The following is a 27,331-nucleotide window of genomic DNA, read 5'->3' as shown; positions in this document are numbered from 1 at the left end:
AGAGAGACGAACAGGGCACGCGAGAAGGCGAGTAGGATGAACATGGCAATACCCAGAACGTCTGAGCGCTTTCAATCCGATCACAACACGCGTCTGACATCGATTTGGGCATGGATCACTCGCAGCAGAGACAGAGTCCAGATGACTGACGTTACACCTAGGCTTTGGACAAAATGAGGGTCATCTACATCCAGAACGCCGGCTTCGTCGCTGCTTTCTCGGGAGGCAATGACGGTTGAGGTTTTTAGCTGTGACTTTGAGATATTGGCTGTATTTCACGGTACATTATTATAGGATATGCAGCGCCCTTATTAAAAAAAAAAAAAGAAAACTGGCAGATCATGCCAGTTCACGCAAAACGAAAGAGAAAGATAGCTCGATGTAATATGTGTTGAGAATTGATGTATTGTTTCGAATGACAATAGCGAGAGGTGCTGTAAGTGGCATAGGCTACCTACCTGAAAGAAATTTGTTTAACATCAAACGTAGGCTAAATGGTGCCACTGGCAACATTGAGTCGCATTCTTGGTTTTTGTCATTGCTAGCTACTTAAAATTAGACACTTATAATATGCAATGTAAAATATATTTGACCGGTCAGTTTATAGCCAACTCATGAAATATACGTTCACTTTATAATGGTATAGCCTATTTAATTCATTAATTAGTCGAGTGATTTTTTTAATTGTGATAGCCGGCTATGTAGATTAGACTCCTTGGCTAATAGATATAACAAATGCGAGTGATCCATAGACAATCTTAGATTTTAGATGTTAATTATAATTAATCATTTCCTTGGTTATTTATTTATTTATTAAGACTATTGCTAGGCCTCTTAGTATTATATTATCGATATTTGCCTATAACGTTGGGGAAGAATTAGTATTAGCTTTCCTGAAAATGGAATCAGGTTGTGCATCACCTCGAAGCGTCTCTCGCACTGAGGCTGAACCTGTTCGGTCCTCAATGGCGAAAACCGGAGGGGACGAATCGCCTGCAACATCACCTGCCGGCCACCCGGTGCCAGAAACACCCACGGGTGACGGCAGGAGAAGTTCGGGCGTCAAGAAACATCACCACAAACACAACCTGAAACATCGTTACGAGTTGCTGGAGACTCTGGGAAGAGGGACATATGGCAAGGTGAAGAAAGCCATTGAAAGACACTCCGGGCGAGAGGTAAGAGAATTCTCAGTCATTGGGCTACAAATAATTAAACAGAACAGTGTCTTTCCAGGGCAATTGATTTTCAGAAATCAATATAGCACCTTATCAGATGTTTCCCTAAGTGCTGTGCTGAAACAGAGCTCCTCTCTTGTTGGGGTTGCCTCTATGTGCAGTGCTCCCTTGGGGCCGTGGGAATGCCGACAACACGCGCTCTATCCCCAGTAAGCCAACATTCTTCTGCAACTGCCAATACCACATGTCTGCTACCTTTGGAGACGGTGATGATTTACAGCCATGTGTAACCCTATAAAGCAGCACACTATGTACAACTCTACATGGTTAGGGTTTGGTAGGACTCACACTTCACATATAGCACCTGTTGGGCCATTCAATCACTAATGCATTTCAGAGAGAAACGTGCCTGGGTCCAACTTTGTTATTTTGTTGACCTTCCTCTGCAGCTGTGTAATTGGTCCAGACAGCCCACCACTCTACCTTTAGCTGCAGTGAAAGCATTCCCACGTGCGGCAGAATTTGACCCCTGCACCCAGTCTGGCAGCGGGAGGAGAACTTTCCATGTGTGACATATGCCAGGGGAAGGCTCAGCTGACGGCTGACGTCCTCTGTGGTGTTCAGAAATGTCTGTCAGCTTGAACACTCCCATGTCTGTCAGCTTGAACACTCCCATGACCTCTGACCTTATTTACTGGGCTTCTGATTGGCACAACATTGGATGTGTTCACACCTGGTCTTGTTGCAAAGAGCAAAACAAATATGTATATCATTTTGACATGGCAAAGCCCTGTGCTTGAGGTCATTCCATCATTATCATACATCACTGCACAGTATAGGAAACCCATCTCTGAAAGCATTAAATCAGCTTTAGATTCATTTGATGGTCATACCACCTCTGTTCTGTCACATTTATACTCCTTCAACACAAACAGTTGAACACACACACATATATACACACTGATGCAATGCATACACAAGAATGATGTATTTCAGCACTCTAAGATATTTAGAGACCCCCCTCAGTAGAAATAAACTCACACTCAAGCACACATACACATACAATATTAATGGTGGTCTCACCCTCTTGTGCTGTGGTGGTTATGGGGGCATGTAGTATAAGTGGAGTGTCTCTATGCCAACATGAATGTTTTATGGGCCATGTTATGATCCTATCACAAGTGAACATCTTCCAGAGGGCCCCACTGTGTTTGGGTCCTGCGTTAAATGTGGGTTTAAATGACTGTGTTTCCAGCGGAGGAGATAGCGCTGCTGGTGGCATGCACTAAGTGCTTCCTCTCCTCTTGCTTATGTGTACGACGTCAGACTGTTTTGTGTTTCTGGGCGTGGGGCCAGGCCCACACTCCTATCCATCTTTTTAGCAGCTGGCTGATGGGGAGTGTGGCCCTTGGATAAGCCATCTAAAAATACCCCAGCGTTGATTTAGCAAGAGGTGTGTGCACTAATGGAACTTTTTTTGTGTTTGTGATCTTTTAGCGATTAGGATTGGCACGACGTGTAAAGCAAAATGTAGAGTTTTTGGAAGAGGATTGTGTTGGTGGTCAAGAGTGGACCTCTAGCTAGCCATGTGTGTGTCTGCTGTGCTTTGTGCCGCTGAGTAGCCATTTGTGTGTGTGTGCTGGGTGTTGTGCTGCTGAGTAGCCGTGTGTGTGTATGCTGGGTGTTGTGCCACTGAGTAGCCATGTGTGTGTGTGCTGGGTGTTGTGCCGCTGAGTAGCCATGTGTGTGTGTGTGCTGGGTCTTGTGCCGCTGAGGTTTCTGGTGCTGGTGTTGTTGTTGGCTCATAGTGCTCTGTGATAACTATGTCCTGCCAGGGTTTGTTAGTTAAGCAGAAATGACTCACTAATCCCGCTGCATTCCTCCACTATCTCAGAGACAGAGCTTTCCTTGAAGTGTCCTATCACCGCAGCAGAGGTAGCAAGCAATCTACTACTACCAGGGAGGGGGTTGGATGGGGGGCAGTGGAGTTTTTATCTCTGACCACTGGTCTAAAACAAGACCATCTTTCCATGGCACATCTACAAGACAACAACAAACAAAATCTCCTCTCCCCTGCTTGTAAACATTTCACATTTAGAATTGCACTTTGAAGATTGCAGCACAAGTTGCTTAGACCGCAGAACTTAACTGGAGCCAGGGAAAGCTGTGACTTTGTAAAAGGGACCTTCACACTGAGGCTTCGACAGCCAAACAGCCTGAGCCGCAGACTGGCTCCACGGTTGGTGCTGTGTGTGCCATGGTCATGACCTTTGACCCCTAGGGACCCAGCAGACCGGGAGCAACGGGAGTGATGGCAGACGAGTGAGACTGTATTGTAACGTCCCGACCTGTATTGTAACGTCCCTACCTGTTATGTAACGTCCCGACCTGTATTGTAACGTCCCGACCTGTTATGTAACGTCCCGACCTGTTATGTAACGTCCCGACCTGTATTGTAACGTCCCGACCTGTTATGTAACGTCCCGACCTGTATTGTAACGTCCCGACCTGTTATGTAACGTCCCGACCTGTATTGTAACGTCCCGACCTGTTATGTAACGTCCCGACCTGTATTGTAACGTCCCGACCTGTTATGTAACGTCCCGACCTGTATTGTAATGTCCCGACCTGTTATGTAACGTCCCGACCTGTATTGTAACGTCCCGACCTGTTATGTAACGTCCCGACCTGTATTGTAACGTCCCGACCTGTTATGTAACGTCCCGACCTGTATTGTAATGTCCCTACTTGTATTGCTTTCCCGGACCGGCCAGCTTCCTCTCAGACAGCAGATGACATGTGCAGATGGAAGGTGGCTGCTTAGGGAGGCCGGGGAGATGACAAGTGTGCTTGCATGCATGCGTGTGTGTGTGTGTGTGTGTGTGTGCGTGTGCGTGTGCGTGTGTGTGTGCGTGCGTGTGTGTGTGTGTGTCTGTTTGCTGTTTGCGTACACACAGGGACACTAAAAGCTTAGAATGCATCCATGAGGGACCAGAGGGGGCTATTTCCACAGGGTGCTATTTACGCCTGTGAAAGCTCTCTCCTCACGTACACTTAGTTGTACATTTAGCGAATAGGCATGAGTATGTGTGCTAGCTGCCCTGTGCACATGAGTGCCTATAGGGATGCTTGAGGAGGAGCATGTGGTGTATGGCCCAAATGAGAAGACTCCAGATCTGAAAAGGTTCTGGTGACAGCAGGGCTGAAAGGGGATAGCAGCACATGAAAGGCCATCAGCAGCAAGAAATGAAAGCTGCAGAGAAAGTTAATATCCTATGAGGGAGGTCTACGTGATGGGCCGATTAGGGTGTGTTCTCTACGTGATAGGCCGATTAGGGTGTGTTCTCTATGTGATGGGTCGATTAGGGTGTGTTCTTTACTTGTTCTCTACATGTTCTCTATGTGATGGGCCGATTAGGGTGTGTTCTCTACATGTGTATATATATATATATATATATATATATATATATATATATATAAGTACTTTTTTGATCCCGTGAGGGAAATTTGGTCTCTGCATTTAACCCAATCGGTGAATTAGTGAAACACAAACAGCACACAGTGAACACACAGTGAGGTGAAGCACACACTAATCCCAGCGCAGTGAGCTGCCTGCAACAACAGCAGCGCTCGGGGAGCAGTGAGGGGTTAGGTTCCTTGCTCAAGGGCACTTCAGCCATGCCTACTGGTTCTCTAGGTGATGGGCCGATTAGGGTGTGTTCTCTAGGTGTTCTCTAGGTGATGGGCCGATTAGGGTGTGTTCTCTACATGATGGGCCGATTAGGGTGTGTTCTCTACATGTTCTCTACATGTTCTCTACATGTTCTGTACGTGAGTTGGCAAAATGAGTGCACCGCACATAGATCACCTTGAGTCAGATGCAAACATGAGTTGGGTTGATATGTGTTGCCAATAATGCTGTCAGTTTTATTGTTGTAGCTTGAGTGTGCCTGTTACCGTGATTGATTGATGGGTGACACACTGTGCAGGGAGGACTCAGCTCGTCTGGTCTTCAGAGATTCACAGCTGGTGCCCCCTTAGGTTGTGGTTGGAAATAAAGAATGCATTTTGTACCACATACTGTACACACATAAATTGACACACACTCACAGACACACACACAAATTACCATAGATATTCATTCATACCCAGCCACAAAGACTGAACATGGCCAGATGTATGCAAAGGCACACATTCGTGTTTCATGTACTGCATGATAAACCATTGGGGGAGCAGCCCTCTCCATGCTGGTAGTGGCTCTCAACCGTTTTAATGAGCTGGAAGAAAAGAATAGCTGGAGAAGACAGCCAGCGTGCAGACACACCTGGGAATAGGAGTGTTTGGGTGGGTGGGGAGAGGGGGCAGGGATGCCATTTGCTACATACCCTCCCCACCCCCAGCACATGCTTAAAGACCTTCTGTAGGTGAGACTGAGGCAGCTAGCCAGAGCAGCTGGGGAGCACACAATGCTTCATGCTCAGTGAACCAACCTCACAGACACAAGGGACAAAGGGCAGAGCAAGGATGGGTATCTATGTCAGCTTTCCTTTTGATTGAGTTCTCTTGCTTTTGTCATGCGCGTAGCGCACACATCATTAAGTCCTTGGGGCCAGACAAAGGCTGTCTTACATCGAGTACCTATACCCACAGAGGTGATCTTATTCCATAATACTGGTGCCTTTTAAGGTAGAAACAGTGAAATACGAAAGCAGTGCTGCCAGAGTTAGTTTCAATCACCAGAGTTGGGGGACTGTGGGTTCTTGTGCACCGTGATGTATTTGGCAGGGGGTGAATACCTCTGCTGTTTGTAACGTCATGAGGTAATGGAAAACAGTGCAGGTCAGCCCACCAGTAACAAGCAACCTAGCAGGACCTCGGACTCAGCGTGTGGAAAACAAGGTCCCAGTCCAGGTAATCGTGCTTTTACATTACATTACATTACATTTGGCTGACGCTTTTTAACCAAAGCGACTAACAACATGGTAAACAGTAAGTTTTAGAACAATTCTCACAATTTTAGGACAGTTTAAAAAAACATTAGAGTACAGTAAGAATAAGTGCGTCGGTGAGTGCTGTTTTTAACAGTTACTTGTCAGTTTAAAACGGCTGGTGAGTGCTAGGATCAGTAAGACTTGTTATAAGTGTTGCTATGAGAGTAGATGTTCTCTAAAGAGCTGGGTCTTCAGGAGTTTTTTGAAAGTGGAAAAGGATGTCCCTGCCCTTGTAGGAACTGGCAGTGTGTTCCACCAACGAGGAACAACAGATGAGAAAAGTGCTTGTGGGTGATTGTGGTTTGGCTTTATAGTATGGATGTGCACCATCATTTCATTGGCACCATTGCAAGCTGTTGGTGTTTGCTTGTTTTGGAGACAACAAAGTCTCCTTCACCACGGCACAGGGAGAGAGCAGTTGCCAAAAGAAGAATGAAGGCAGATTCACACTTTGCTGCAGTGTAATTGCAGATTCACACTTTGCTGCAGTGTAATTGCAGATTCTCACTTTGCTGCAGTGTAATTGCAGATTCAGGGCCTGTCCACACGGAGACGCTTTTTAGGTTAAACGCAGAGGTTTTGCTTCGTCTTGGCCGAGCGTCCAAACGAATCCTGTAAACGCACTGCCCGAAACCGCACGGAAAAATCTGAAACCGTAGCCCGTTTGAATTCGTTTAGTCAGCGAAACCGCACATCCTGCTTGCGTATCGATGATGTCATCGCCACACCTCAGCTGCCCTGGAGTTGCACTTATAGTATTGCTTAACAATACTAGTTTTCATACATGACATTACCTACGATTACACTCCGTAAGATAAATATCACAACTGATGCTGCGCAGCGCCGATAGCTTATGACTTGGTGGACTGAACACTGTTTTTCCCGGTGTTTTTTTATGCATTCTAGCTACTGTCAGTGACGCGAGAGAACTTAAGTTATTAGGAAAGTGCGGTGTAAGTTTAGGCTACATTAATTTGTGCGTAGTGCCAATGTCATTCATTTATTTTACATGTCTTACAACATATATACATGCATTCACAGTCGAGTGAAATCAGATATAAGCAAACAAAGACTCTTAGAACTCACGTTAAGCCGATGGTAGCACACTGAATGCAAATGCGCGATTTTGATGCAGGCAAAAGTATTGACTGTTACTAACGAAGGTTTTATAGCAATATTATAAATGTGGCGACAGAATAGCCTAGAACTTGGGTAAGCCTTGCGTTTAGTAGCCTAATTGCGGTGATAGCCAAACTAATGTGAATCACGGACTGTCCTACAACCAAAGAAAGTAAAGGTGATTAGTAGGCCTACCTGCGTTAGCCAAATAAAGGACGGGACTGCACCCTTCACAAACCGTAAAATAAAGTGTATTAGTTTTACAGTTGACTACAGTTGACAGTTCACCATCAGTCCAAACAAACAATTCTGGTTTCCTTGCACTAGCCATTTCGTCGTAGCCTATTCTGTCTGTTTGTAAAGCGCAAGTTTTGGTCAATTTCTGTAAAGAAACAGTGCCACCTATAGGCCTGTGGTATGAAGTAACGTGTTGAGTCATGTTGAGATGGATCCGTTTGGACGCAAATATTCTTGATACGGTTCCAGGGAAGACGGAGGAAAAAAAGATCGGTTTGGTACGTGTGGACTAGGCCTCACACTTTGCTGCAGTGTAATTGCAGATTCACACTTTGCTGCAGTGTAATTGCAGGGTTGAACTTGCAGGGTTGAACTTGCAGTATGGTGGGGAATTGGAGAGGTACGTATACCCGAATGGAGTAGCATTTCATCTATGCAATAAACCCTTTACTCCCTGATGGGGCAATAAACCCTTTACCCCCTGATGTGGCAAGTTTATTAAGGCTACATGTCAAGTTGTGCACAGTGCCTCCAGTTGTCTATTTGAGAAAGAGAGAGAGACAAAGAGAGAGGGAGTGTATGAGTCAAAGACCTCACTGTAACCACAATCACACAGCCCCCTCACTCCCATTCCAGGTTGCAGAACCATTTCACCCCACCTTACCATGTCAGAAAAGCTGCACTTTATCTAAAAAAGGCCAGCCAGCACGAGAAAAGGAAACAGTCACCTCTTTAAACACACACACACACACACACACACACACACACACACACACACACACGTCCATCACTTCTCTTCTCCAGTCTGATTTAACGAATCCCTCCGCAGGCCCCTCTCTCGCCACGTCCACTCAGTACCTACAGTAGAGTCCACTCAGTACCTACAGTAGAGTCCACTCAGTACTACAGTAGAGTCCACTCAGTACCTACAGTAGAATCCACTCAGTACTACAGTAGAGTCCACTCAGTACCTACAGTAGAGTCCACTCAGTACTACAGTAGAGTCCACTCAGTACCTACAGTAGAATCCACTCAGTACCTACAGTAGAGTCCACTCAGTACTATACTGTACCTACAGTAGAATCCACTCAGTACCTACAGTAGAGTCCACTCAGTACCTACAGTAGAATCCACTCACCCAGAGGCCCCTCTGTCCTCCTAATGCCTCACAGTCCTAAAGCAGATACAATGTCCACTGGCTCTGTGACTCAGCAGGGGGCTCTGAGTCAAGGTAGAGCTCTGTTATGTAATTATGATGCATTTGGGGGAACATATGGAACCACTGCAGCGCAGTCTGACATCACTTACACATGCTTCCATGAGTTCTATTAAGAAGTATGTCACGCTGGTCACAATTATTTAAAGGGTTCTTTGGGGGCTCAGTCACTCAACAGGAAAAAACCAATAGCTCAGCCCAGGTCATTTACCTGAGCATATAAAAAAACATTCACTAAAGTGCACTGGTACATTGCTGCCCATGTGGAGAGAGAAATAAATCCAGCTGGTCTGCCTCACACACATAGGCAGCAATGTACCAGTGCACTTTACATAGGCAGCAATGTACCAGTGCACTTTAGTGAATGTTTTTTTATATGCTCAGGTAAATGACCTGGGCTGAGCTATTGGTTTTTAGTGCCAGCGTTGGCCTTAGTGCCAAGGTGCTATAAAAATGATTAATGGCAGAGCCTTAAAACAGCATATACCCTACACATATTGCACTTTTAAAAAAGAACACTTTGTGACTCTGTTAGTATGGACTATGATGTTATGAGTTATGAGACTCTGTTAGTATGGACTATGATGAGAAGACTCTGTTTTCCAGATATGGAAAACTCCTTTTTTTAGTGTTTTCTCAGAGCTGCCTTTTCTTGGCAAGGATTCTGGAGAGAGGGGCTTATGTTTTTAAACCACTTTAGCGCAACACTTGCCATTGCCAAGGAGCCACAGTGGCACGTGGGGTTGAATAGACCATGTGACTTAACTCTGAAGCGGGAGTCACGCCACGGAGGCCATGAAATCCCGGTGACAAAGAGGAAAGGAATCCTCGCCACCCGTCGCATCAGAGGGATGAGCACAAAGAGAGCTGCCATTAAGGCACCACGTGTCACGTTGTTTTCCAAGCTTGCACCTTCATTTTCTCCCAAAAAGTCTCTTGAAATTACACCCTGGTGGAGGCAAATGACTCCTTTGCGAAGGCTTCTGGCTCGTAGATGTTCTGTCTGTGTTTAGCGGATAACAGCCGTGCAGTGGTCAAAGTACAGTCCTGTGTGGTTCGGGGTTGGAACAGGGTTAGCTGAGGTGGCACAACGTTTGAGAGGTGGTGGGGTCAGAGGCCAAGGGGACGCTGGGCAGAACACTGAGCACAAGAGCTTTTGGAAAATGAGTTACCGCTTTTCATTCAAATCTGATTGAAACACACTGGAGCTTTAGTGTGTGTTTATCCACCATGACAGAACAATAACTACAGTCATTTTACAGTCTGGAGCAATGTTAACTTTCAAACATGAAGAAAGATCTTTTGATGTAGACTTCAACAGCTTTGTTTGTTCCAAGCAAATATAATTTCTTTCTGAAGTTATTAAATTGTCCTTTTTGTGTACATATTGTAGTTGCTTTGTGTAGGGGGGAAATATTGTTTTGACATCTTTTGAAGCAGACACCTTTGAACCAGCTGTTTTTATCTTCATGAAGCGTAACTGACCTCTGACCTCCCTTATCTCCAGGTGGCCATCAAGTCCATTAGGAAGGAGAAGATCAAAGACGAGCAGGATATGGTGCACATTCGCCGAGAGATAGAGATCATGTCGTCCCTCCGTCATCCACACATCATCTCTATCTATGAAGGTTTGTCTCTTCTACCCATTCATCCCTTGTTCCTCCCTCCCTCCCCAACTTTCTCCTCCCCTCCTTTTCTGCTTCACTCTCTTCTGTCTCCTTGAGACAAGCACTGGACTGAAAATCCTCTCCAAAGAAGATGTCACTGTGGGATCTCGTCCACAGCCTGAACATGTTATGCTGGGGTGCTCCTCCATCTTGGCCAAGTGTCGGTGTGTGCGTTTGAGGGTGTTGCATGGGGGGGTGTTTGAGCTTTGCTGTTCCCCACATCTGAGGGGTCTCTTCCTCTACTTCTATTCGCTCTGCCTTTTGCTTTCTTCTTTTTTCATTCCTTCCTTCCCCTTGCCCATCCATCCTCTTGATCTCACTGCCAGACATCTGTTGGTGTTTACAGTTCTGCAGCTGCTAGCCAGCCCTGGCCATGAGACAGTGGGCTAGCCTCTCTCTCTCTCTCTCTCTCTCTCTCTCTCTCAGCCGTCTGACTCTTCCACACAGCTCAACAACAGCATGCTCCTCACAGCAACAGAGGCCTGCAGCCAGCATGCAGACTAGCAACAAAAAATACACATCCAACAAATAAAACTGCTGACATGATGAAGTCAGCATTTTCAAAAATGCCATGTTTTTGGGCGTACGTCTTGCGTGGGCGTGCCTGCATGCGTGCAAGTTTCTGCGCTTGTAAATGCATGATGACTTGATGCATCATCAGCAGTCCAACTGTACCCAAAACCATTTTAAAAGCTCTTTCACACGGGAAAACATGGTCTAACACCATACAGGGGTGTCCTCCAGATGGTCTAACAACATACAGGGGTGTCCTCCAAGCTGCTGCTCCACAGAAAATGGAAGTGCAATGCAACTATCCAAGGCAAGGATGTGAAATAGGAGCCTGTAATCAGGGCCCTCTGGCTGGAAGGCTGGCTCTGCCTCCCTCCGGGCTGCACCCAGTGGAACACTTTTCCCCTTTGTGCCTCGTCAGGGCTGGCACGATGCAAATTAGCTGACAGAGCTTTCGCTCGCCCGCTCACTTAGCGCCGCTCTCGCAAAGAAGTCGTCGGCCTCTGATTTTATTAATCCCCGAGTGTTTTTGAAGAGCGGCCATATTCACCACTGCGGAGTGTCATAAGTCAGCGAGTGTTGTGGTTGGCTCGGTCTGCGAGTCTGAGAGAATGATTAGGAGAACAACCCCCACTAAATGAGGCCTTGGAGTCAGTCGCTGCTCCTATAGGAACAAGTTCATTGTCTGCCTCCGATGCCAATGCCACAGACTTTTTTCTCCCCCTCTCCCTCTCTTTCTCTCTCTCCCTCTCTCTCTCTGTCTCTCTCTCTGAGGCTGCCTGGTTTCTGGTGTGTCTGTTAAATAGTGTTTACTGTTGTGTGCTGGCACTCCCCCAGAATAGCGTTGGAAACGTAGAGACAGAAATGTGTATCCGGCAACACCCGTGTCAACATTTAACTACTTGTGCGAGGCAAAGTGGAACCAGATGTGAGCACGGATTGATTTCACCATGCGCGTTCTGCATCCATCAGCATGTTGCAGGCATTTCAGCTCATTTGCCTTGTCGCCAGCAGGATAATTCATAACCCTGTAACCTCATTTTGAGATTGATTTGCATTGCAGTTTACACCCCAAACTCTTAAAGCTGTAACCCCAAACAAGTGGACATAGATAAAAAACAAAAACTTGACTGACTTCATAAGTATCACCCAGACAACAAGGCTTGCTTCACGATGCAGATAAATCCTGTCCCAAATGAAACCTTACATTTAGGACATTTGAGCTGTATTAGGGTAGGTTGCTATGTTCTCTGAAGATTACCATAATGATTAGGGTGATCATGCATTTATGGGTCAGCAGTCATGCTCTATTGATTCACAAGAAAGTAATTACAACATGGATTAAAGACAATTTAAATAGAAGAAAGAGTGAGGGCATTGTAAGCTGAAGTGTGCTGTAAAGCCCCGTCACAAAGCAGCACAGGGGCACAGTGTAGTGAGTGGCATCCAGACAATAGGTGGTAATTACCAGGCTCCTAAGAAAAGCCTCCAGAACAAAAGCTCAGGGTAGGGGAGGGCAGGGGGGCAGTGGGGAGGGTAGTGTCCAACCGGCTGTGTCTAATGGTGCTTATGTAAGCCAGGTAATTATCCCATTGAGAGTGATCCCAGGGGGTCACGGGGGTTCAACGCTAATGAGTGGCCGTGGTGGGCGGTGAGCGGCACCCCTCTCTGCCAGTCGCACGGGGTCACGGTGGCACGGGAGTCAGCCCTCGCTTTTTGCAGGCGCATTCAGGCCAGAATCCTCGACTCAGCGAAGTCAGAGATGATGATGGTCAGTGTGGTCAGATGGTCAGTGTCATTTTTTCCTCTGTCTATGCTGTAGTGAGGTGGGTTAGCATGCTAGGCTGTCTGTGCTGTAGTGAGGTGGGTGTGAGGTGGGTTAGCATGCTAGATTGTCTATGCTGTAGTGAGGTGGGTTAGCATGCTAGATTGTCTATGCTGTAGTGAGGTGGGTTAGCATGCTAGGCTGTCTGTGCTGTAGTGAGGTGGGTGTGAGGTGGGTTAGCATGCTAGATTGTCTATGCTGTAGTGAGGTGGGTTAGCATGCTAGATTGTCTATGCTGTAGTGAGGTGGGTTAGCATGCTAGATTGTCTATGCTGTAGTGAGGTGGGTGTGAGGTGGGTTAGCATGCTAGGCTGTCTATGCTGTAGTGAGGTGGGTGTGAGGTGGGTTAGCATGCTAGATTGTCTATGCTGTAGTGAGGTGGGTTAGCATGCTAGATTGTCTATGCTGTAGTGAGGTGGGTGTGAGGTGGGTTAGCATGCTAGATTGTCTATGCTGTAGTGAGGTGGGTTAGCATGCTAGATTGTCTATGCTGTAGTGAGGTGGGTTAGCATGCTAGATTGTCTATGCTGTAGTGAGGTGGGTGTGAGGTGGGTTAGCATGCTAGGCTGTCTATGCTGTAGTGAGGTGGGTGTGAGGTGGGTTAGCATGCTAGATTGTCTATGCTGTAGTGAGGTGGGTTAGCATGCTAGGCTGTCTGTGCTGTAGTGAGGTGGGTGTGAGGTGGGTTAGCATGCTAGGCTGTCTGTGCTGTAGTGAGGTGGGTGTGAGGTGGGTTAGCATGCTATGCTGTCTATGCTGTAGTGAGGTTGGTTAGCAGATAGATAGATAGATAGATAGATACTTTATTGATCCCTAGGGGAAATTCAAGCATGCTAGTTAGCAAGACTGAGACCAGTGGCCCATCCTAGTGGGTGAAAGGGGCAGTAGAATAGGGACAGCGCTTGGACAGGGCGATCCATGGCGGAAATATGCCTCTACACCCTACCCTGCTGGACCCTGCTGGACTTTGCTCATCCTCACATGTCACCGTTGCTCTGCCCTGCTCCACTGGGTAATGGGCTCCACTGGGTAATGGGCTCTGCTGGGTAATGGGCTCTGCTGGGTAATGGGCTATGCCCTGCTCCACTGGGTAATGGGCTCTGCTGGGTAATGGGCTCCACTGGGTAATGGGCTCTGCTGGGTAATGGGCTCCAATGGGTAATGGACTTTGCTGGGTAATGGGCTCCACTGGGTAATGGGCTCTGCTGGGTAGTGGGCTCTGCTGAGTAATGGGCTCTGCTGGGTAGTGGGCTCTGCTGGGTAACCCAACCAGTCACAGAGTCACAGAGCCCTTGCCTCTACATGACGAAAGGCTCCAGATGTGAAAGAGTGCTGGGATAGGCAGTAAGGGCAGACGGCCCAAACTAGTTAAAGAAGATATCCAAAATATCAGGGGGGAAGTACACAGAGTGCCGTGCTGTTTGTGGCTGACCTTGGTTTCAGCTCTGTAAGCCCCCCCCCCCACCCCACGTCCGCCTCACGGGACCTTCCTTGTGAAAAGGTGCTTAGCGTGGAGGTCAGGAATGTGAGAGACGGCTGCCATGTCCTTTTGACACGATGAGCAGCCCTGATTTACTGTCCTGGGAAACAGATGTGCTCCTTTCCAGATTCAGACCCCCCCCCCCCCCCCCCCCCACACACACACACACTCCTCCTGCTCACTCTACTCCCTCCTGGGCAAGAGGGTCCAACACATAGCACACTCCTGCGCAAGAGGGTCCAACACATACTGTAGCACACTCCTTGCAGCGTAGTTAGAGCCCCGCGCCAAACATGTGAGGTGGGCCGCTGATGTCATGGCCAGAGAAGCACGGAGAGACACTTTGGCCTGCTGCAAGCCTGACAGACGCACTCTCCCAGAGTGAGCAGGGTGTGGCGCTCCTTAAAAGGAGATTTGTGCTTTACACACGGTTTACATTAGCATGCTGAGCCAATTTGCCTGGAATTGAAATTGTATGGCATATGAAACAATATGGATGAGGCTGTTTGTGTGAAAAGGTCACTTGGCAGTGCTGTTATATTAGAGATTAGGCTCCAACGCATGTTCCCCAATATACAATATAATATAATATAATATAATATAATATAATATGCCCTTTTAACTTAAAACGGTTTGTTACCCCACTGCCTTATGTTTGTGAGTTAACTTGACAATAAAATACATTTTTAATCAACTTCCCTTACTTAGTCAAATCAACAAAAGTTTACATAAACTCTTGTTGTGTCAAAAAAAGTATGTAAGTTAACTTGATTAATTTACATGTTGTTTCAAAATAAGATCATTCATTGAAATAAATTTGTTGACTTGAACCAATTACCGGAAGTTTGTTCCCAATCAATCCTTACTTAAATTTAATCTTAAAATAAAATACATAACTAAGAGACACTGACACTAAAGGCTATACTGCTGTTGTCATGTTATCGTGTAATTATTTGTTGGCGCCACAAACCATCAAGTGAATGACCATCCACAACAGCTTAATCAGGTGCCTATGGCATAAAGTACTTAATCAGCTACATAGGGCATAAAGTACTTAATCAGATGCCTATGGCATAAAGTACTTAATCAGCTACATAGGGCATAAAGTACTTAATCAGCTACATAGGGCATAAAGTACTTAATCAGCTACATAGGGAATAAAGTACTTAATCAGATGCCTATGGCATAAAGTACTTAATCAGCTACATAGGGCATAAAGTACTTAATCAGCTACATAGGGAATAAAGTTGTGCGGTGTTGACGTTGTGAATATAAACTTCCTTTTTACAACTATATCAGTCCAGTTGCTACAGCTTTTATATCTATTGTATTCATTGTAAACATATAAGGTCCAAGAACCTTCACCTTATAAGGTAAAGATCAACTCCAATTAAGAAAGTAGTCAATTCTGCATTGAACCCAGAAGGGAATAATAATGGTTTTCTCCTCATTGGTAATCCTGAAAATACTCTGAAAATCTCTAACACAGTAATTTTGCTCATCAGTTGTTCTGCCTCATACAAATCCAAAAAAGCCACAATAAACAGTAATGAGAAAAAAATAAACATTAGAAACAAGAAAGTATAATTTACCCATAATCCCTAACTGTTGTAGTTAGGACCATAACTTACAATTTTAAGTTCAGCCCACATATTATTGAGTTGACTTCAAAACCAAAGTTGAAATACTGTTAACTCATGAAACTTAGTTGAAATGGCATTACTTATTTTTAAGTTGAAGTAAGGAAAGACTTTACTATGACTCCTTTTTTACAGTGAAGAGATGCAAGCCAGACTCACGTGAAATAACATGCTTTATAGAAATAACTACAAATACTATTTTGTATGAACTGTGGCACTAGTTTGCGGGGAGAATAACACATATTTCTAAGTTATTTGAACAACAGTGGTGAATCATAGTTAGCTGACAAAAGAATAGAAGTTAAGATAACACCAAGGGCAAATAATTTCTTACAGTGTAGGGTCATGGACTCGTACATGTGTTTCACATTAACCATATTAACCCTGGAGTAATTGGCCCAGGAGCTATTGTTTTGGGCTTTTTATTACGCAGAAGACACCAACTAACCTTTCTCCTTGTGTTGTCTCCTAAAGTACAAAGCTGTGCTCATACTTGGTCCTCTGTTCTTCTGTCTCTACAGTGTTTGAGAACAAGGACAAGATTGTAATCGTGATGGAGTATGCCAGCAAAGGCGAGCTGTACGACTACATCAGTGAGCGACGCAGGCTAAGTGAGCGGGAGACTCGACACTTCTTTCGACAGATCGTCTCTGCCGTGCACTATTGTCACAAGGTAAACCTGCCCTCGGGTCTCCAGCTACCTGTGCAAACCAACATAAAACGAGACTTTTCCCAAGAATTCACTATGCAGGGGACAAGTGACAGAGAAAAAAAGTGCCTGTTTTTGCACAGAAAAAGACCTTACACTAAGCAATCCATTATGGAAGCCAGAGCTTATTAAAAAGGTAGGGGGAAAGGGGAACATCAAAGGCTCTTTCCCCGTGTTTATGACAGACCATCAACCATTCCTGTCTCACTGGGTCCACCCAAGGGTTCACCCCAGGCCCTGTGGGTCTGCCTTCATTGCACACTGCGCAGTTATTAAATAAAGCCCAGCGACGACCTCACCTCTATAAGTATGTTATTCTTGGCCCCTTCCTGATTTGGGAGGAATCTCCATGTGACAGAATGATGAATAACAGCCCTGCATTGTCGATAGCCCATCGGACTGCTTACCATTGCTGTCTGTCATGTAGTAAGCTTAGCTATTACAGCATAGGGAGGCCACATAGGCAAGAGAATGAAGACACTACACAAAAACAGCTAACTACAGCGAGTGTTTCATCTCCAAGCAATTGACCCCCCCCCTCCCCTCTCTGCTCCGTGATTGGCTAGCCCCCCCCCCCCCTCACTCTGCTCCGTGATTGGTTAGCTCTGTTAATCATTTCTTGGCTTCATCCAGCCTTGTAAAAACCCCTCCTCAGTCACACACAAACATACACACACAAACATATACACACACACACACACACACATACACACATACACACTAACACACACACACACCTTTGCTAGCTGTGGTTCTTGTGCCTGCTCTGGTGAGAGTCCTTCCCACTGCACCATTGTCATCTTCCCTACAGCTGGGGGAGAGGGTGATGTCATGGTGATGTCATCCCCGGCTGGGAGAGCTCCAGACATCGTGGTGCACAGAGGATGAGTCACTGTACGCAACAGTGCTGGTGGTGTGCTCTGTGTGCATGTGTGTGTGTGTGTGTGTGAGGGAGAGAAAGTGTGTGTGTGTAGAGAGAGAGGCGGAGGGGGAGGGGTGTCACTGGGTGGGGTACATATGACAAGAGGGAGGAGTGAAAGCAAAGCGCTGTCAATTCGCTGTCCGTGTCCATAACGAGCTCGCTCTATTCCCCGTGCCAAACGAGCTCGCTCTATTCCCCGTGCCAAACGAGCTCGCTCTATTCCCCGTGCCAAACGAGCTCGCTCTATTCCCCGTGCCAAACGAGCTCGCTCTATTCCCCGTGTCCATAACGAGCTCGCTCTATTCCCCGTGTCCATAACGAGCGCGCTCTATTCCCCGTATCCATAACGAGCTCGCTCTATTCCCCGTGTCCATAACGAGCTCGCTCTATTCCCCGTGTCCATAACGAGCTCGCTCTATTCCCCGTGTCCATAACGAGCGCGCTCTATTCCCCGTGTCCATAACGAGCTCGCTCTATTCCCCGTGTCCATAACGAGCTCGCTCTATTCCCCGTGTCCATAACGAGCTCGCTCTATTCCCCGTGTCCATAACGAGCGCGCTCTATTCCCCGTGTCCATAACGAGCTCGCTCTATTCCCCGTGCCAAATGACTGCATTTCCGTCGCTGTGCCCCACATGTTAATGGTTTCAAACAACACAAGTTATTTCCTTAATGCAGAGCTGTAGTGAGGACCTCATTTACACTATTTCATAATTACAGGGTCTGCTTTAGATGGCAGATGTTAGGTTGCACAGAGATACCACTTTCAACATCACAAAGAGATACAGCTGAAATGTCATGGTTTCCCGACTTGTACAGCAATAATAAACCAATTTGTCTGTTTTGAGTGTGTTTTTGCAACTTGACATTAAGTATGTGAAGCAAATCTTGCGGTCATGTCCACTAACAAAATGTTATTATTTCCTCATGCTTTTTTTCAGAATGGAGTGGTGCACAGGGATCTGAAACTGGAAAACGTGCTACTAGATGAAAACTGTAACATCAAAGTAAGCATGACTCTCCCCGTTTCCTCTTTGCTATAACTCAATGCTGGCTTGCTCAACGGCACTCCGGCCAACCGGACAATGCCACCCTGACCTTTGACCTGTCCTCACCCGCCTCAGTGTTTGGTCTGGGGAGGAGTCTCTGGATCTAGCAGAACAGGAAGATAAGGGCAGGGGTGGGGCGCCCACAGCTCAGAATGACAGGAACTGGTGGTGGCCGTGGGTCACTCGGCCCTCCTCATGATTCATAAACTGGGAGGACAACCATGAGACCATATCTTTGATTACTTAGCCTACTGAGCAAGACTGTCTGGATGTGCAGTACATCATGTGCTGTGTGTCTGGGGGAATAGCCAGCTCCGGGAGAGCTAGACTGTGACACCAATGGGTGTGTGGAAGACCAGTAAATGTAGTCTTGATTGCTGAACTATACTAATGTGCTGTATGTGTGTGTGTGTGTGTGTGTGTGTGTGTGTGTTCTCTCAACAGATTGCTGATTTCGGCCTTTCCAACTTATATCACAAGGACAAGCTCCTGCAGACATTCTGTGGGAGCCCCCTGTATGCTTCGCCGGAGATAGTCAACGGGAGGCCCTATCGTGGCCCAGAGGTCAGAAATCCCTACTGACCCTAAGTCCTAAGGAAAGAGAGAGAGGGAGAGACAGAAGAAAGAGGAAGAGAGAATAGAGGGAGAGAGAATAGTTCTAATCTCCAGGACCTTCCCCCATGGAGGTTCCGTAGTGATGAAACAGAGAGTTACTGAAGCGTCAGTGCGAGGCCTTTAAAGGGATTAGCCCTCGGCAGACCCCCACAATCCCACCCAAAACAGCCCTAGATTCTCCACCACTGCCCGCAGATGGTGTCGGCCCTGCAGACCCTTTGGAGACTTCATGGTTGTTGTGCTCTGGACGTGTGTCCTTACAAAAGCATCTAAATGAGTTACACAGAAGTATGGACTTTATTGCCAGAGCCTGTGGTCCTCCTGAAAGTTCCACTGGTTAGGCCAGGACCCAGAAAGAACCTAGCTTTATACGAGTCCTCCGCTGATTAAAAAGCAATCTCAAGGCGTTGCCAAATTATAGCAGTTGTATACTTTAAAACAAGTGTAATTCCTATTTTAGACCCAAGCCGAACCTTTAAATTTCCTATAATTTGCTGTAATTTACTTCTGGGTACAAAAAACAGCAACAAGATCAAAATCACAATGTCAAAAACTCCAATGGGGAAAAGCCGCAAATTATAGCCAACCCCTGGAAATGAAAACAGAGCACAATGGCGCTCCCTCAGTCGCTCCGAATAGACAGGAAGTGCACCGATCCGAAAGGAAGTCCAATCACACCAGGCCACTATCTGATTTCCTGAGTCCTGACACCCACCAGACTTGGCGACATTCCCTGAAGCAGACTTGGCTAACATTCCCCAAAGCGAGCTGCCCCACTCTGACCCCCTCTAATCAGCACCTGTCAAGGTGTTCAGGCATTTCCAGACCTGAACGTGTCAGCCATCAGTGCTGGTCTCGTTCCATCACGTCAGTAAGACTTATGTAACTTGCCCTATACGTGTTTAGAGAAACTTGTTGCATAATGTCTGGATGTGAAACAGAAGGTTAAGTCTAATTAGTAAAGGGTTGTTTATCAGCCCATAGATTTCAAAAGGGCCACAGTTAGCCGATCTGCTTTTATTATGAGGTAATAACTAGGACACAATGGGCAGTGAGTCTGTTCTGTTAAACAGTGACCATCACAGTATTGCAGAGGCTCAGATTATACAATTCTAGAGTCAGTAAAGCTCAGGCCTCAATAACATTATTGATTGATGTTTTTGTGAAAGCACTGATCAAGTTTGGCTAATGTCCACTATTCTCATCAGGTGGACAGCTGGGCACTGGGTGTGCTGCTGTACACTCTGGTCTATGGGACAATGCCGTTTGATGGAGGAGATCACAGAAACTTGATTCGCCAAATCAGCAGCGGGGAATACAGGGAGCCCACTCAGTCTTCAGGTGAGACATCCTGATAACACTCCATTAAATAGCCTTCAGGTGAGACATGCTGATAACACTCCATTAAATAGACCACTCAGTCTTCAGGTGAGACATCCTGATAACACTCCATTACATAGTCTTCAGGTGAGACATGCTGATAACACTCCATTAAATAGTCTTCAGGTGAGACATCCTGATAACACTCCATTAAATAGTCTTTAGGTGAGACATCCTGATAACACTCCATTAAATAGTCTTCAGGTGAGACATGCTGATAACACTCCATTAAATAGACCACTCAGTCTTCAGGTGAGACATGCTCCTCCTGATAACACTCCATTAGATAGACCACTCAGTCTTCAGGTGAGACATGCTCCTCCTGATAACAATCCATTAAATAGACTTTAGACTTTAGGAGGTACAGTAACTGTTTCAAAAGAGTCTTTTGCATCTATATACAGTATATATTTGTAAATTTGTACTTGACCATGTCAGATACATGCAACAGTGTTTTCTGTGACTAAAGTGCACTTAGTGAAGCGTTTGTTTGGTTTTGTGTTGCTCTGCCAGACGCCCGCGGTCTGATCCGCTGGATGCTGATGGTGAACCCTGAGCGGCGGGCGACGGTGGAGGACATTGCCAACCACTGGTGGGTCAACTGGGGCTGGAAGAACAGCGTGTGCGACTGCGAGGCCCAGCGGGACGCCGGCTCTCCCATGCTGGCCCGCTTCATCGACTGGCAGAACCGCGCTGAGCCCCGGCCCACCAAAGCCACGCGCCCAGAACCGCTGCTGCTCGTCCGCCAGCGGCCCAAGAAGTCCAAGAAGGAGAATGACGCGGGGGCGCCTCACTGTGGCGAGGAGGACAACCTGGAGCTGAAGCGACCCAAGGGGATCCTGAAGACCAGGCCGTCAGACGAGCAGCACTCCCCTAGTCTGGAAGAGATCGATTTGGGACCTGCTGCCGGCGTTCCTAAAGGGGACTTGATAACTGGTGCTAGAGAAGAGGAAGAGGAAGAGGAAGAGGGGCCTCCACTGATGGGAAGTTCGCCCACCAAAGCAGTGCCTAGTCTCCCCAAGAAGGGCATCCTGAAGAATAACCAACAGCGTGAATCAGGGTACTACTCCTCGCCAGAGCGCAGTGAGTCCTCCGAGTTGCTAGGGGGCAGCATTACACCTCTCGTGGCCAGTTCGCCGCCGAAGAGGGCCGTGGGCAGAAAAGGAATCTTGAAACGCAACGGCAAGTTCTCCACCTACAGTGCCATGCCGTCCATGAGCGTACTGGGCGAGCCGTCGTCCTCTGCTGACGCCGGCCTGTCCCGCAGCCAGAGTCGCCCGTCCAGCATCGTGGGCGAAGACAGCGTCGTCCTCGCCAACAGCTCGTTCAGCGGAGCCGAGTGGCCGCCCTCCACCCCGAGGCCCAACATCAGAGGCTGCGTGTCCGCTGAGAATCTGCTTCAGCTGGCCAATTTCCAGGGCCTCCAGGCGGCACCGCCTCTCCCTGGGGCCAAGTTCGGCCGTAGCCCCCAAAGCTCCCCGGGGGACAACGGCAGCTTCTCCCTGCTGGGCGACCTGGACGACATGACTCAGGTATACCAGCAAGCCCTAGACATCAGCAGCAACCTGACCTAGAGGGGAGATGAGAGAGAGAGAAGGTGAAAGTAAGAAATAAAGAAGGAAAGAAGGGGGGTATGAGAGGGTTGATGGTACCATCTGACTGTCAGTGTGGTGGCTATGTGAATGTCTTTGCGTGCTCTATAATGACGACCAGTGTGGTGCTGGGAAATGCTTACTGGGAATAAAGCGCTCCGCTGTGGGATCCAATCATGCAGGAAGCTGTACTCACTAAGACAGACGCACACACACATACTGTAAGTCTCATAGACAGGAGAAGAGTAGGGGGAAGTGAAATGTGGTACAATGAGAGTGGCTCGCCCCAGTCTATCTCCCTAGCTCAAGTGCTGCAGCCAAATGTTTACATGTTCATTTGAAAATCAAGAAGTAGAATCACAAACACAAGACACCATGCAGTGGTAGACTCTAAGAAACAGGGGGGTAAAACCGCTCGCTGAGCAGAGAGAGTCAAACTGAGTTTACAAAGGCACCTTAACACTCACCCAGAGCTCATGTTTTTGTGATCTTTGCTTCCTGTAAATGAAAAAAAAAGAAAAGAAAAGAAAACAAACCAGGGTCTTGCTCCAAAAGAACTATCATTGTTAATTATTTATTACTATTTAGCGTAGATGTAGTGATACCAAACTGGTGTGGTCTGGCTCTACTGGAAGAGTGGATGAGCTCAATGTCTCCAATCCCTTTGTATGGAATTGACATATATGATTATTGTGTTATTCAATTAACTGACCTAGCGTATTCGATATATCTCGAAGACCGCATATGTAATACAAGGGGTCACATATATCACGCATATATGTCCTTAAGCATATGTATGGTTTGTATGGGAACATGTAGGAAGTGCCTTTTTTCAATTCATATGAAATTGTGTATGTCATTTCCTAAAAGTGGAGAGAGAAATGCCAGGTTAAGCCATCACCAGATGCGCTCTTGTTGTGTTGAATGTGGAAAAGACCCAGGACCTCAAGGCACCGAGCCTCTCGTAGGGATGTCAAAGGTTACAGTGCCAAATAGGATCTGCAGCCCGTCTGTACAAAAGCCATGTTGTCATAGTCACCCGCTTCTCAAACCCACCTCACAGGCCACATGGATCTTGTGCCTTGTTTGTTTGTTTGTTTGTTTTGTTGTTTTCCCTGGACTCCCACTCTGGGCGGCCTCTTGACTGGACATTCTGGACACACTCACCTTAGCCCAGCTTTACAAAGGTACAAGTCTCAGACGCACTCTCAGTTCCTAGGAATGTTCTTTTTTTGGGGGGGGCATAATTTGCTTTTCTACTTTGTTTTGTCTGGAGGGCCCTGAAGTGGACCTTCTGGTTTAAATCCCCCCCCTTTGTCTTTAGAGGAGCCATTTTCATACCGATTGATTGGTAGCTACAAGAGTGAGCAGGGTGATTACAGCACAGGAATTTGGGGGGGGGCTGCATGATGTTCAGTCTGTTATTATAACATGTCTTAAGCAAACTTTGAAACTAGATCTGTTTGAGAAAATAAAAAAACAGATACGCTGGGATGGAGTGATGAGAGGGCACATTCCAGTCCAGACATGTGGGCACAAGAGATCTTATCAGCGCTAGACTTTGTGGCTTTTTCAGTGTTTGTCACTATTTCTTATTAAGCAGGGCAAAACATTTAGTTGAATGTGCTTATCAATCAAAAATGCTGTAGATTTAATTTTGTTTATGTTTTGAATCTTAGCAAGAGAAATAGAGAGTATGAGTGAAGTAGAAGTCAGAGGTGGAGAGAGAGAAATGGGTAGAGCATCAAGTTGGTGTAGACAGTAGATGGGAAGAGATTGTATACTGTAGATAGGTCAGAACTTGAAAGATGTTGTTGTTGCCGTGGTTAGGCGGCATAGGAAGGAAAGATAAATGTAAGTGTTAATGAAATGAGTACCAAAGGAAGGTAGAGACATGAGACAAAGTAACAGAATGTTTGCTATGAAGCCAAAGAGGAATGAAAGGTTTATATTCTTGTTCATTTTGTAGCTTGTGAATGTACAGTATGTAGTGGTAGTTCCTCAGTTGAGTAGGATTTAAGGAGCCTTAAGTTTTGATGTTTTAGTTTGGAAAGCCACAGTTTGGGTGGTCAGCAGGATGGGGAGGTCAGAGATGTGTCCAGCTGGATGGATATCTGTCACTCTTCGGGAGATAGATGAACCTCTACACACCAAACCAAACCAAAGCGCAAAGAGTCAATGCCCATTAATGAGAGACTAGCCCTCGCTAGCCATTACTGCCCACACAGCAGAGAACAAATTCTCCATGAGTGTGTCCTGGAAGTTTAGAGACACTGCTATGATGCTGGGTTCTGTTGAGAACAGTGGGGTGTAGAGAAATGCAGTACCTGGAGTACCTTGAGAGAGCGCTCGTTTGGAAGGGTCTTGACCACCAATATGGCAAACCCTGAAAGATGACAAATGAAAACTCACTGTGCTCATCCAAAGGTTGAAGTGTGTGACAGAGGTCCTGGGTATTGTTCAAAAAGAAACACCTATTGTGTATCATATTATTGTATTGCATTTTTTTGTATTGTATTGTATTGTCAACTGGATTTACAGTGATGAAATTATACTATGTTAGTATTTTTAAATACTTCTCTGTTTTTGATTCTCCAAAATATAGAATCTTTATATTGCTTTATGTTATGGCAGAACCCTGTATGTGTTTGTAGAGTCTAGTTAGCATCAGAGGCCCCTCCTTGCCCATGTGGAAGAGTAGTGGCTGAAACCATCTAGTGTTTGTCAGTGCATGCACACCATGTGCAAAAAGTGAATGAGCAACTGCTCAAACAACAGTCCGGCGGACTGGTCAAAACCAGGGTTAAGGGGGCAGTAAGCCATTTTGTTCTGCCCTTGTTATCATTTCAGTCTACTGACCTATTTACCATAGTACGGGGCCTCTTTAAAACGTACCTGCTTTGAAACACTCACGATCATCGTCACTATGAGATATATGAGCGATGCTGGCCGTGTTGGCTGAGTCTTGGCACTGTTTATCGTGAACACCACACTGACATGCCATGTCTACGACTACACAAGCTCACACTTAGTATGAGATACTGTACATCTTCACTCTAACAGAGTCTTTTTAGAGCAACATCGGGTCACAAATGAGTAGACAGATTCATAGACAATGCTTCTGCCAAACTGGAAATAACTGGTGCATACTCATTAGTTAGCAGATGGCCTAATCATAGGAAAACTTGACTGGATATTGTTATGACAATAATTATAGTATTATGTTATTTAAGTATTACTTTGTTATGGTTCATTACTATTGTTGGCTAAAGCCACAATTATCTTCTTTTTTTTTTTTAAGTTTTTTTTTTCTTGTTGAAAACCTGGACTGCCAAGGTGATTTGTGTTCAGTGCCTTTGCTATCTTTTATGATCATGATCATTAATTTTTGATAAGGAAAAATAAATACCATTGTGTTTTTATACGCCTATTTATTGGTGGGGAAGCCATGTTGTTTGACTTAATGCTACTTACCCATGCCATCCATGCCCAAGCCAAGCCTGTACTCAAACATTTGTATTGACATCAGTTGTGGTGACAGTAGAGAGCATGTTTTTACTGTGTGTTTAGGAAATTGATGGTGGTAGTTTGTAGGTGACTGGGAGATGGTAAAAGATGTGTCTTCCTTTTATGTTCATTCAAAACCACTGTAACACCAACTTCAATAAAATGGAACATTTCAGAGATTTCTGCTGTCCTTGTGTTTGTCTTGTGTATCTCTACTCAACACCACTATACCTGCTGTCCGGGTGTCTGTCTTGTGTATCTCTACTCAACACCACAGCTGCATTAGTATGTGCACGCTATACCTGCACTTGCATAGACATAGACGTCATATGTTGATTTTGTGATAAATGTAAAAAAAAACAGGCATAATAATAATCTTCCTTGTCCACAAATATGGAAATTTGTATTTGGCTTCACAGGATAGTGTAAAGACACAAATGGACACAATACATTTATATAACAATGCCCAATAATGCATGCCTGTATATAGCAATGCATGCGTGTATACAGCATAACAATGCCCAATAATGCATGCCTGTATATAGCATAACAATGCCCAATAATGCATGTGTGTATATAACAGCCCAATCCAACACACCATAGACTCAACATCTGACAGACAAATTAAAAGAAGATCAAAATATGAATATTATGGAGAGGAGGAGATAAGCACCAGCAGTAAAAAGAGAGAGACATGGGGGGGGGGGGGGGGGGTTGCACGATGCTATGGGCTATGGGGAGGAGTTCTCTGTGGCTGTAAAGGGAGATGACCGCCTGCACGATGCTATGGGCTATGGGGAGGAGTTCTCTGTGGCTGTAAAGGGAGATGACCGCCTGCACAGGCTTAATTCGATCCACATTGGAAGGAGTGGGCGGCCGTCTGGCTGGCTGGCTGGCTGGCTGGATGGATGGAGTCTGCTGGGCTCCAAGGCCCCAGAAGCACTGAGGAGCAGGGGAGCACTGCTGGCTCATGCTGCACGAGCAGAGAGACTTCCCAGAGATACACACACACACACACACACATACACACATACACACACTCACTCACACACATACACTCACACACACACATACACACACTCACACACACTCACACACAAATCCATCCGGCCACGTTCCAGGACAAGGGCCCAGTAAACTCCCACACCGCTAACACGCTAACACGCTAACACAGCAAGTAGCTGCACTCCATCCTCAGTCACTCAGCAAAAACAAGGCTATCAGTGCGGTGGAAGGCTACAGCCAAGTGGCAGTCTGTGCACCTCTGCACAGTCCAATCCAGAATGTTACAGTCCGATCCAGAACGTTACAGTCCAATCCAGAATGTTACAGTCCAATCCAGAACGTTACAGTACAATCCAGAACGTTACAGTCCAAACGCCCCTGAGGTTTGGTGAGACTAGTGCGGAGTTCTCAGTCCTGAGCGCCCGGGGAATCCCAGGTGCACCACGCTGCATAGTTTTGGCACAGACGTCTAGGTTTGCTCCCCATAGAGAGAGAGCACTCATGGGATGAACAGAGCAGAGAGACTGACAGTGAGTCAGTGTGTGAATGAACTGTAGATAATTCACTGGGCCTTCCTGTGCCACCACCCTTCTGTTTTTTTCCTTTCTGACGCTCTGATATGCAAGGCCTCCCTTTGAATCATATCAGCACTATCAACACAAAACATGAATCAGAAAATAAATAGTCACT

At 46.2% G+C, this 27,331-nt stretch overlaps 1 protein-coding gene across 1 annotated transcript; it reads left to right on the top strand.

Annotated features, from left to right (window-relative positions):
• nuak1b (NUAK family, SNF1-like kinase, 1b) lies at nucleotides 1-25,815 on the top strand. The gene is made up of 7 exons (XM_042110003.1): nucleotides 1-1,178; nucleotides 10,249-10,369; nucleotides 16,385-16,536; nucleotides 18,435-18,500; nucleotides 18,987-19,106; nucleotides 20,366-20,498; nucleotides 21,051-25,815. The coding sequence occupies exons 1-7, from the start codon at nucleotides 900-902 to the stop codon at nucleotides 22,109-22,111; spliced, it is 1,932 nt and encodes a 643-aa protein (XP_041965937.1). The 5' UTR covers nucleotides 1-899; the 3' UTR covers nucleotides 22,112-25,815.
• The last annotated feature ends 1,516 nt before the right edge of the window (nucleotides 25,816-27,331 follow it).

Source organism: Alosa sapidissima, chromosome 11 (assembly GCF_018492685.1).
Source record: "Alosa sapidissima isolate fAloSap1 chromosome 11, fAloSap1.pri, whole genome shotgun sequence".
Taxonomy (NCBI): domain Eukaryota; kingdom Metazoa; phylum Chordata; class Actinopteri; order Clupeiformes; family Clupeidae; genus Alosa; species Alosa sapidissima.
Note: the sequence above shows the minus strand (reverse complement) of the source record. Positions and strands in the feature narration are given on the sequence as shown.

Coding starts and splice junctions, on each gene's coding strand:
- nuak1b (XM_042110003.1), top strand. CDS start 900: ATGGAATCAGGTTGTGCATCACCTCGAAGCGTCTCTCGCACTGAGGCT. Junction 10,370..16,384: donor CATCATCTCTATCTATGAAG/GTTTGTCTCTTC, acceptor CTGTCTCTACAG/TGTTTGAGAACAAGGACAAG. Junction 18,501..18,986: donor ATGAAAACTGTAACATCAAA/GTAAGCATGACT, acceptor TTCTCTCAACAG/ATTGCTGATTTCGGCCTTTC.